This window comes from Trachymyrmex cornetzi, unplaced genomic scaffold, assembly GCF_001594075.2.
Source record: "Trachymyrmex cornetzi isolate Tcor2-1 unplaced genomic scaffold, Tcor1.1 scaffold579, whole genome shotgun sequence".
In the NCBI taxonomy this organism is placed as follows: Eukaryota; Metazoa; Arthropoda; class Insecta; order Hymenoptera; family Formicidae; genus Trachymyrmex; species Trachymyrmex cornetzi.
The window spans coordinates 2,120,489-2,132,565 of NW_017299892.1; the positions used below are offsets into that span (position 1 = coordinate 2,120,489).

The 12,077-nt window shown below is 30.3% G+C and overlaps 1 protein-coding gene and 1 long non-coding RNA gene across 2 annotated transcripts in view; one reads left to right on the forward strand and one right to left on the reverse strand.

The window, feature by feature from the left end:
- LOC108766271 (uncharacterized) overlaps positions 1–3,816 on the forward strand; it is a 63,341-nt gene extending 59,525 nt beyond the window's left edge. Inside the window, exon 3 of the long non-coding RNA XR_001940361.1 lies at positions 2,946–3,816. This is a non-coding gene — a long non-coding RNA (uncharacterized LOC108766271). The remainder of the gene's footprint in view (positions 1–2,945) is intronic.
- Positions 3,817–11,088: 7,272 nt separating this feature from the next.
- On the reverse strand, positions 11,089–11,852 carry LOC108766228 (uncharacterized). The gene is made up of 2 exons (XM_018515393.1): positions 11,326–11,852; positions 11,089–11,250 (listed from the first exon to the last, which is right to left on the reverse strand). The coding sequence occupies exons 1-2, from the start codon at positions 11,485–11,487 to the stop codon at positions 11,089–11,091; spliced, it is 324 nt and encodes a 107-aa protein (XP_018370895.1). The 5' UTR covers positions 11,488–11,852.
- Between the last annotated feature and the right edge of the window lie 225 nt (positions 11,853–12,077).

Here is a 12,077-nt window from a genome sequence, read left to right on the forward strand (position 1 = left end):
GAAACTAATGTTTTAGTAGTTTTTTGTTTTTTATAAGCAGTAAGCATAGTTTTTATGTATTACTCGTGTGCAATAAATTAAATTTTTTAAAATCTATATATATTATGTTTTTTTTTTATAATAGAAAATACAATATTTATATATAATATCTATTTACAATAAATTTGAAATATAAAAGAAAAATGTTTTAATGATTTTACCTGTTAAAGTACCTTTAATTAGTAGCAAATCGTCTAAATAAAGAAATTTTCACGTAACAATTGGAATAGCAATTGTATATAAAATTAAGATTTTACTGTGCCGTTGTTAATTTATAAACATCAATTTTTTTTAATAACTAAACACTTGAAAAAACCGCGTAACGATTTATATCGCAGCAGGTGTAACAACAGCGAATCTTTATTTAAAAACACAGTATCTCGTTTTCATTTAAATGCATCTTGTAAAGAACACGGATATATGTAGCCGTCCTGAGGAGAGAACAGAAGCGCACGATACAGGGATGAGCAAACTGTTAGGTGCAGACAGTTTGTGGCGCTTTAGAATGAGAATTTATATCCCCGTCTGAGACGTAAACAATGCGCGAGACGCGATAATAAATCCGCAGCGAGCTCTCTTTCCTCGTCCCCCTCCTGTATTGCAAGTTATCTAGGTCTAGGAAATTGTCGTTTACTGTGCCCTATTACCGAAGTTACATGCTGTTATTACGTTCGTCACATATTATGTCTCATAGAGATACTCATCTGACATCTCCTTATCTCACAACTTGCTAGTGTTTAACATATTTTATTAAAACTACCTGGTAACGATTACAAAAACTTAATAGAGTAACTTGTAAATTTTAACAATGTTTTGGCACTCTTTGGACAATATTAATGAAAAAATAGTTGATAAAATTTATTTACTTACAAATAATTAAATGACTAATATTCTCTAAAAGCTATATTATGATGTTATATATACCAATATAATTTTATGAATAGTGTGATTCACGATATTTATAAAAAAGATTTTATATCAGTATAAACTATGTACCTATGTACATACAATCGTAACTTTTATATGTTGATAAATTTGCAATATATTCTACTTAAATTAATTTAACATGATAATTTTTATCTATTAATTAATTTCTTCTTAAAGCTTGATTCATAAAAAGCGTTTTTTTTTTCAGTTACTGCAGAACCTGCAGTTTTTTTACATTTTTAAAAAGAAATATAAGTTTGTCTAAAATCAATCATTAAAATTAAGGTAATAAATTGCAAGATACTATTAAAAAAAAAAGAATATAATTATTGTATAGTTCCGTTATAAATGATATTATTAAATAGAGCATAATTAATATGATTAATAATTTTAGTGATCACACATTTAATAGCGATTAAAGCAATATACTGTAGATGATATAAGTTTTGACAATAAGAAACATTTTCTTATGAACATATAATATTTATGGAGCATCGAAAGGAAATTTACTTCATTAGTAACTCAAATGCGTTTTATATGGATATTAAAGCACTTGAATTATCACAGGTATAAAAAAGATTAATGCAAAAAAGGAATGATTATTACGATGCTTGACGAAAGATTTTATAGAGAAATATGAAAAGAGAAAGATTGCGCATTGTAGGTTAATGTCCCGTAAAGTTACAATAATGTCGTCGATATCGACGTTTATAACTGCAATAATTGCTGTACTTTATTAACAAACTATTAATATACGAATCATTATCAACTCGTAATCATCAATCTCGGCATACTGTTGCGAAAAATAAATGATAAAAGAAAGAAAGATGAAAAAGTGTCCAGGAAATACTTATCTGAATCGTACAATCAACCACACGTTTAGTATGATTATAAATTAATACATGAATTAATTTTGTTTGAAATTATCGAATTAGCGATTTTTTTCAATATTTTGAAAGAAACAAAAAAGATACAAATTTCGCAATGTCTTCAAATAATATTACAAATCCAGCATCTCTGATAATATCTCCAAGATTTACATTTAAGACAATTTACACTTAATCGTTTTATTCACTTTGTAACAACTCGCTGATTGTATTGTTTTTATACGCCAATCGCGTATGCAACAAAGTTCTCGTAGATACATCAACAAATATATAAATATAAATCGTTCGTGCGAGAAGGGTTCGTGATGATAAAACCGCGATAGAGGGTTCCGCCCATAAGGTACACGCAAATATGAATCAAGATATATAATGGTGATAAAGTGTTACTGATGATTACACTTAAATGTCTTTAGCCTTCACGCAATTGTCTCCGATTGACACACAGTCTCATAATTGAACCTTCTATTATACACTGCACGCATGTCATCACCGATTGTACTCCCATATTTATAGCGTCAAATGCAACAGCAACGACCAATTAATAATTTTATCATCGAACCGAACCGATTAAGATGAATCCTCAATATATAACATCGAAGAAATTTCTTTGCGAGGACATTTTGCAAGATATCTTTTTTTTATTTTACTATATCTCAATATTTGTTAAAATAATTTTAGATGCATTTTCTGCATCGTGAAAGTCCAAGTTTCAGTTACTAGCAAGGAGACCACCGTACACTGTCGGAGAAATCGCGGTATGCCGACGGCAATGGTAAAAGGTCGATAGAAAGACCTGGCTCGAAAAAAAGAACCCTTTCGTTTTTATAGTGCAGTAAATAAGAAACTTTCTCTTAACCCTTTTCTAGCGAAAAGTGAAGCGACACATCAGCAAGCTGCTTTCACCAACCTAGACTATCTTTTTTACCCCCCTGTGTGCTTCAATAAGGAATTCTTCGTAGAATAATAGTGTATAGTTAAAAATGCACGTGCTACACGAAACAAGTGTACATACTAAACCATTTTATACTCCACGCATCATTACCAGAGAAGACAGAAATCTTTATTAACGATTATTCTTGTTTCTAATTACAGATTACTAACATGCTAAGCCGTCAAAATCGCCTGAATACCGGTAAGTTCAAAACATCGCAGATACACAATGTGCATGAGATGATTGTACATAATTGCGCGGATTTTCCGGTAACATGATTAGGAGAACAACGGTATGGCGAAGAAATAGGTTAGCTTAAGAGAAATTCATCATAATTCGAAGTATAGCGGACGTTCAAGCGGCGTTATGCTCGTCTTATTTCGCACGAGCATAATTTGAATTTGAAAAAGGCAGTTTTTATAGCCGAGTAATTTGAACTGGCATGCATATAAAATAGTGTAACGGGCAGTGTTGTAAAAGATTCACAGAGACGATTACGTTGAGATAAAAATGACAATGCATCAAAGAAATGGATTGCATCCGCAAGAGACTAACCGTAACGGCCAAGTATTCTAGCAATTTTCTCGGCGCTGCCGACTTTCTAGAACGACGATGATGCAAAACCGTTGAAACAAAACCGCACGTGTTTTATTATAGCTTTAATTGCAAGTATCCTCTTAGCTGTACTTTACGCTGACTATAATCATAGAAAAACGTAAAATATAGACGTTGCCTTTAAGGAGTTCTTGTTCATCGTGTCAGGGCAAGTATCGATGGAAAATAATATTACTTCTCATTACTCATTTTTGTCGGTTAAAGTGAACGGCTAACAAATTTTATCTTTAAGCGATACGTGTCACACTCGAATATCATAAAACATTATGGAACTTAGAATTATACCTAATTTATATCAATAAATCTTTAAACTGGTATAAATTGTGATGGATAACTGGAGGTTGGCAGCAATCAAGATTAAAAAGAAAATAAACTCAACTAATTTTTACGCAGACAAAAAAGGTCTTAAAATTATCTTCAAAATGTTACGTTACTTCCATTTCATTGAGTTATTTAAATACAATAATAGATATTGCTCGAATAGTATAAAGATTTACTTTTTTATATAAACCAATATAATATACTTTTGCTTTTTAACATCATTTTTAAATAGAAAGAAAGGTTTTACTACAGTAGCTAAAAATTATATAGATCTAAAAATAATTTTATTTAATCATCCAAATAATTATGTAGAACGTTTAAATGTTGATGACAGTGCTGCGAAAAGTTTTAACATTTTAACAATCAGTTTGAACATTCCACATAATTATTCTGTATTATTTTGATATTAAATTATTTTCAGATTTAGCTAAATTTTTAGATACTTCAACAAAACGCTATCGTTCTTTCTGTGTACGACTAAAAATAGTAATCATACATGGACAGAATTGTCTCTTAAAATTTACCCTGAAAATATGGTAGCTGTATAATACAATATTTTAAAGATTTTTACTATGCACTTCAATAAAATTAATCAAACTTATTATATATTTTATTGTAGTTTTATTAATGGATGAGAGAAATTTACATGAAATTCTTCGAAATACAATGTTGTCTCAGGACTACCATATTTTCAAGGTAAAACTCTAAGAAAAAATTTTTTCCGTGTATTAAGACAGATGAATTGAAACATACAAATTGAATTTTAACATTTAGATATATTACATAAAAAATATCAAATTAATTTGTTATTGGATTCAAATTTAATTAATCACATGTTTGTAAACCTTTTTGATTAATATAAACCGATCGTATTAATATAATTAACGAAATTATAAAACTTAGTTTTTATCATATCTCCTCGTGTTTTATCTTAATTTAAAGACAACGCAAAAATATCGTAAACAAAATATCCTTTCCTTACTCACGCATTTTCGTAAACCCTCTCTCTCTTTCACATTTCACCCCTGTCATCCCTTCGATTACTTGCGAGAGACATTATTTATAACTTCTCTAAGAGGTAGTTTGCAAAGTACAACGCCATTATAAATTCACATTCACGTTCAAACAGCCAGATCTTGGCGGTGGCGGCGGTTTGTCACTGTGTTGTAGTTTCGGAAACGCACACCAAGAACGCGGCACTTTGCACACCGCGACACACCCTACGCCGTTAATTCGTTATTTTACTTCACCCTTTACGGCGGATAGGTACGATTTTCTCTGCAATTTATAGTAACCGATACCGTCGATGGCCATTCGTATTCGAGCCGACACTCTTCTTATCTCCTTTCTCTTTTGCGCTCTGCGTCTCTTCCTCGTCTTCTGCTTTTCAGACGAAAAAGAAATTCTCATCACGACGGTCTGGTGCGTATATCGATAGCATCATATACTGCATACGTTAATAGGCGAAAGCTTGTATAATGCGAATTTGCAGGTACTCCGATACTAAGATGAGATTTTGCTCAATTTTAAAAAATGTACCTTTCAAAGTGTGATTCGATTGAACTACCGATTGCATTTCCTGTTCTAAGACTAAATCGTTATGATTAATATTTATACATCATCGTACAAGTGTAAAGTTTTTAATCTTTTACAAAAGGTACCGCAAATGTAGATGACTTGGGACAGTGCAGGTAACTTGGGACAGCACGTACTTTTTTGTTAAATTTAATCCATGAATTACTAAAGAAAATTTAAAATTTAAACTTTCTTTAGAGATTCATGGATAGATATCACAATTAAATTTAACAAAAATACATCCTGCCCCAAGTCATTTACCTTTACGGTATTTGTCAAAATGTTATATAAATTTGTTGGAATTAATGTAATGTAGGTAAGACTTTTACGAAAATTAAACAAATGATCTCAAGTTTTTAATGCATGCGGAAACGCATATGGTTCATTTGCTGAGATTAATGCATATTTGCCGTAAGTCAACCATAAGACGGGCAGAAATTAATTAACCAACCAGCATTTGCTATGAATTCCACATTTAATATCGTAAGACAAGCAAAGAAATTGCACCTCTGTTTTATATCGAATTAATTGATGTCGTTAAGTCATAGCCTTCGCGCTTTTCCTCTCTGAACTTTTGCAATTCTACTACGCGAGACGCGATGTTTTAAAGCATTTGAAGACGCTTTACTACCTGCACGATGTGCATGTCGCCACGTATTTCATTTTGTATATCTGTCAAACATTCACATCGTTTTCGATTTTACGACTTAACGAGGAAAACATTTGCAAGTCCTCATCTGCGATTTTGATAAACTTTAGATATATCGTGGAATAATAATCCGAAAAATGCATTTTTCAATAAGTACTTTATCGTACGGTAAAGCTTGATTTACACGATATTTTTTACTGAAAATTAATATGCTAGTGTTTTGGCAAATTAGAAAATTAGCATCTAAAAAATAAAATGAAAAAATAAAATTCTATATATTTTTAATGAGAAAACTAGCAAAGCTAAAAAATATAATTTATAAAATTATATCTTCTTAATTGTTAGTTTTCTAATTAGTTAGAAAACTAGCGCACTTGTTGCTAATAAAAAAATTAATTAGAGAGAGAAACTATGGAATTGTCATTCGAAGCTAAATGTTTGATTCTATAAGAATATCATAATTAAAAACATTAAATATAGAAAATAAATTTTTGAAATCAAATTTTTATAGTATTTAACATGTCTAATCGTGTAATTTTGAAATGTATCACATATTTTTAAAAGCTAATTTGAAAAATATCGTTCTTATAAACACGTTAAAATTAGTAAAAGTAATATTAGAAATACTTGAAATAATATAATGTTTTCGATAATCTAAATGTAATATTGACGTAATGATATGCATTAAAAATAACAAAAAATATTTTCTAAAGAATCAAATATAATAATTTAATCAAACAGTTATTTTAATTCGTTAATAAATGTTTAAATGTTCATAAATTCGGATATTATTTTGAATGAATTCACAATATATTTGAAGGAAATACTTGCAAACATCTTCTTAAAAGTAAAGCGATAACATTTTCTCCGTATTTTTTAATGAAAGTAAACGATAAACATGCATTCGAGCGATTCTTATTGTGTTATCTTATCTTTTATTTGCGTAAAATTTCTTGTAATTATCTCTACGATATCATAGGTTAGGTTAATGCTGCGTTAATATTAGTACGCACAGAAACTTACGGATTAGGAGCCAATTATCACTGAATATGTTCAAGCGATACGAAAAATGATAAATTAGCAGACCTGCTTTTGGTAGCAAACAGTGAAGTCAGCAACCGGTTTGCTTTTTTCCTGTGAGCGATTTAACTTGATCGAGCTCTCCGAACCGCTGTTTTCTTTAAAATAAAATTAGCGATAAATTAATTCCATTTTCCACTCATAGCAGAATCACGACAGAAAGTTGTTTGCATGAATTTTATGATAGCGATCTACATTTCTGTAATACCCAATAAAATATATTGCAAGAATCTCTATGATAACTTGTTTGAAATTAGTTTAATTCACGTGCACTTGCTGTTGATATTGGAAATTCTCTGCCCGAACACGATGCAATTAAGACGATACTCGTTGCAAATACCGGCGAATAGTAACGATCATCTACTACTTAGACGCTATTTAGACGCAGTAGTTGCGTTTGGATTAGGTTTCCATTATTTCAAAAGTTGCCAGAACCATGGAGATACGAAGCGTTGCACTTCCTATCCCATGATGGCTGACAACGTCCCATCCCACTCCATCCGCGCGCAGCTCTCCCACAAAAGCAGCGGGTCCAGAAAGGACGAGAGCCTAGCCTAACCTAACCCTTACTTAAGCTCCCTTTTGCACTTGGCGGCCATGTTGCTCCGAGGGTTGGGCCATCAAAACGACGGCGACTCATTGGCCGCGAGAAGAGGGAGAAAGAGTGAGAGCACCTCCATTTCCGTCTTACTCCATCGCTATGTCTCTCATTCCGTCTCCTTTCCTTGATGCTCTCTTTATCCAACACTCTCAATGGCACATCTCTCTGTCTTCCTCTCAGTTTTTCTCGCTCTAAACTGACGTCTTTTTCCCGTCCTTCATCTCATTCTGAATTTTGTTCCTATCCTTATCTTCCGCTCTTCTTCCCCTACGTCCCTACTGCTTCTATCTCACTTCGTCGATCTCTTCGCCACGAGTAAAGTTAGGTTTATTTTTTATTATTTCTCATGTTTGTCGGACATGTTCAAAGTTATCCTCCGGCTATGCGACCCTTTGCGTTCCTTGCCATGAGGCCACGTGAAATTTATTTCGCGAGTTCGATGTTCTAGATATCGCTACGTCTACGATAGAAAAGCGCCGCATTCGCGAGTGATGACACAATACCTCATTTATGTGAAAAAGAAGCTTGAGTTATTTTTCTGGTCCATTTGCATATTTTTATCAAGATTTTGTACGATTTTATCTCGTTATGATTACCTGAATAATTGAATATTTATTTTGTTATTTTATAGAATAAATTTAAAGACTACTTCATCTTTGTGATAGCATTTCTTGCAACCACGATTGCCTGTTAATCATTTTAATATAATAACTAAAAATTTTATCTAAATTCTAGTTTATTTGTTATTATTTTAAGAAAATTTTGTTATAGAAAAGTTTAAATATCGTTTTTGTTATATGCATTTTAGTAAAAAATAATTTGTTTTACCTTAAAGGAATAGGAACTACCGGAATGTACATATATATTGAGAATTATAAAGTATATGTGTATAATATATATGTATTTAAATTAATATATTTAGTTCTTTAAATGCCTGTTAGATTAATATTTCTTGACAAAGTAGACATATTGAAAGATTAACATTTTATAGTCTTAACTGCTTTATATGCAGAAAATATTATTAATATCACGAATAATTTTACGTGAAACTATATTTTGTTAGAATTGAAAAGATTCCTAGACAAGTCATATGTCCAAAATCGGAACATCTTAAAAACATGTTAAAGATGTTTCACATGTCTAAAAAACGTTTTAATGACATTTTTTAAATAAGACGTCTTATGTTTTAATTTTTTGAAACATAAGACGTCTTATTTATATATTTTCTGTATTTTCTTTTGTTATTATTAATTTAATTACATAGAAATTATTATTATACAGAAAAATAGATTTAAAAAATTGCTTTTAACAAGATTTAAGTTAAAACGAGTTACGAGGAATCAGTTATCGACAAAGAGATCAATTATCTCTCAACAAAATTCTTTATAAGTTTAAATAAATGCATAAAATGATTAACTTACTACTCTGAACCTTTGCCAGCAGCACCTTGCTTCGAAAATTCTTATGATCGTATGCACTCGTTCGCTACCTGACGTAAACTGAACGAATTTTCTAAAAAGGTGAAATTTTTAACCCATAGACAACCCTTCCCTAGCTTTCTAACTCTTTCTAATTTTATTGCGTTTAGTTGCTTTCTTTAACCCTTTTTACCCTTCATGCTTCAACCAGCGACAATAATGCTCTGAATTCTTTTCCTTTTAACTCTTTTTATGATCGCTCTAAAAAAGGAAAAATCTGTCAAGCTTGATCTTATACAATAAAATTCGAAGAAGGTTTATCGCTTACTCTAAAAATGTCACTTTTGAATGGAACAATATATTTCTTATTTATATCGTTGAAAATTTATTAGAAAGTTTTGTGCTCTACGTACGACAAAGTTAATTTTACGCTTTTTAGTTGCACATTGTAATAAATAAATAATATGTATTAGTTCTCTTTTTTTATATGTAAATTATTTTATTTAATCTTATAGAAGTGTATCTAAAAAAACAGAGCTAAATTTTTAAATATAAACAAAATAATTCACTAAAAATTTCTAATAATTCTTTTTATTTAGTTTATTATTTAAAAAAAAGAATAATTATCGCAGATCAAGCGAAAAATATTTTTCAATTTAAAACAAATATCACGAAACTGTATGTATTTTGAGATTTCTTGAATTCTTTTATTTATGGATTAATAAGATATTTCTTTTTTTATGTGTTTCTTATCTAATTTTAAGAAGTAACATTGACTATTTTATTTAATTAATACTGAAAGAGTAATACTAACTGTGCTCTATTCAAAATAGATTTTGCTGTTTAAAAAAATACTGGAAAGAGTAGAGCGCAAATTTAAAAATATTATTTAATTTAGGTTAGTTTCGAAATACGTTTAAAAATATACATTTTATATATTTTTTTGTTTGAAAAGCAGTTGATATGTATAAAAACTTGATACTTCTTTAAATTGTTAATTCTTTAATTTGTTATGCAATTCTTAAATTATATACATACACACATGCATAATTTACACATTGCATATTTCGTTTTTATTTTTATATTTATAGAAAATATGTATATTATGATTGCGATTTTTGTCAAAAATACATTATTATATATACAACGTATATTTACTTATCATAATTGTGGTTTCTAAAGATGTTATTATCATGTACACAATATAATACTTATTGTTAGATGTATTTAATTTATGGATAAGGTACTTGAAAGAAATATAATAATATCAGTAAATTCATTGCTGTTTTATATATATATTCGTGATATTACGTTGGTTATTAAATATGATTTATATAACGCGTAATTATTTCAATTTTATTAAAAATATATAGAGATTACTTTACAAAGGATATAAGATGAAAATAATACAATTTTTATTGTATAAAAGGAAGTTTAACTTTTATATAAAACAAATATTTTGCAAATTAATTAAATTATTAATAGCATCTTTATAAGTATAGTATAAGTTCGGCTAAGAAAACGTAATATTTATTGTCAAAAAATAATTTTTTGTACTAAGAGAAAGATTTATATATATTGTACCTATGTAATATATATATATATATATATATGTATATACTAAATGTGTACATGCATGTATACCAAAATATATTAATATTATACATGTAATTATATGCATAATTCTTTTATTAATACTCTTTATACAATCAACAAATTTACGAATATTAGCATGTGAACATTTAACAACATTTGTTACATTAAAAGTATTTAAAATAAACAAATAATTATATTCAAGGTATAATTTGCGACATCTTAGGTAATTGAAATATCTTATTATTCTAAGTGATTCTATTTTTATTATTCTCTCTATCTTGTTAAGATTCTATGTTTTATAGCATGAAGATTATTGATAATTAGGAAACTGCGCCGATGAAGAAGTTCAACGTTGTTCGGTGTAGCCTCCTGTTACGTATACTGAAGGTATACCGGACAGGAATACACTCAGGATACATTCAGTATACGTACAGGGGGTTTCACATTCCTCATCGGATAACGCCTCGCTGGTGGCTGTTCCTGGCAAGGATGCAGAGTCTGATAAGATCGACGGCAGTCTGGCATCTCGCATAGAGTAAACTAACAATTATATCTTCTGGAATTGCTGGTATGAAGCGATAGACGACCTCGATCATTAATATCTTCCATTCCTAATCCAGGTAAAATGTTGGTTAGTTTTTAATTACGTTATATAAAAAATGTTACAGTATCCGTATTTTTCTCACCGTAAACAATCCCGGTTGCAGTCTAATCCAAGTTGCGTATGATAAGATGCTTATTAAATATTGCTGATTCGTGCAGGATGGAAGTGATTTTGTGAGAATCCAACTGAAATAATTGCTCAGTACACAGTAGAAGTCCATACGCGTTTTGTTTTTCATGGCCATCTTGAGTTTTTGCCTACGGACACATATAAATAACACACGAGTTATTAATGGATATTGGCAAGGTCAAATATCCTAAAATTTTTGTCTCAGAGCTTCGCGGAACCCGATAGATCGAATTTATTTAATGCGTTCTCGAAAGAATCCCATGCGAAAGGGAAAAAAAAAAAGAAAAAAACGGTGCCTAAACGGTCATAAAACGACCTTATTAGTTCACGACCCATGACGAAATCATGGTTCTCAAAAGTCCATGGAGTTTGTAAGCCCAGCATGCTGAGATGTCTGACTGGTTGCCTGCTGTTTGGGCTATTGCGGAAATCTTCCACCGAAATGTAAGGCAGCTCGCGTAATAATCGATCAATATTCGTTTACCCAATAAGCATGCATTGTTACCATACATTTATCATGCACGATCGTTATAATATGTCTGAAAATATTTTTAAACCATAGAACAAGAAATTCAAAAGTCTACTGACCTGATATTATTAGGTAATTACATTTCCGTCCTTTCTCTGAGTCTCCCCTTCTGCGATCGGGTTAATTTTGAAGATATCATCATCACGTAGATCTCCTATTCGAGCATCGCCAACTGA

Coding starts and splice junctions, on each gene's coding strand:
- LOC108766228 (XM_018515393.1), bottom strand. CDS start 11,487: ATGGCCATGAAAAACAAAACGCGTATGGACTTCTACTGTGTACTGAGC. Junction 11,251..11,325: donor TGCAACCGGGATTGTTTACG/GTGAGAAAAATA, acceptor TACCTGGATTAG/GAATGGAAGATATTAATGAT.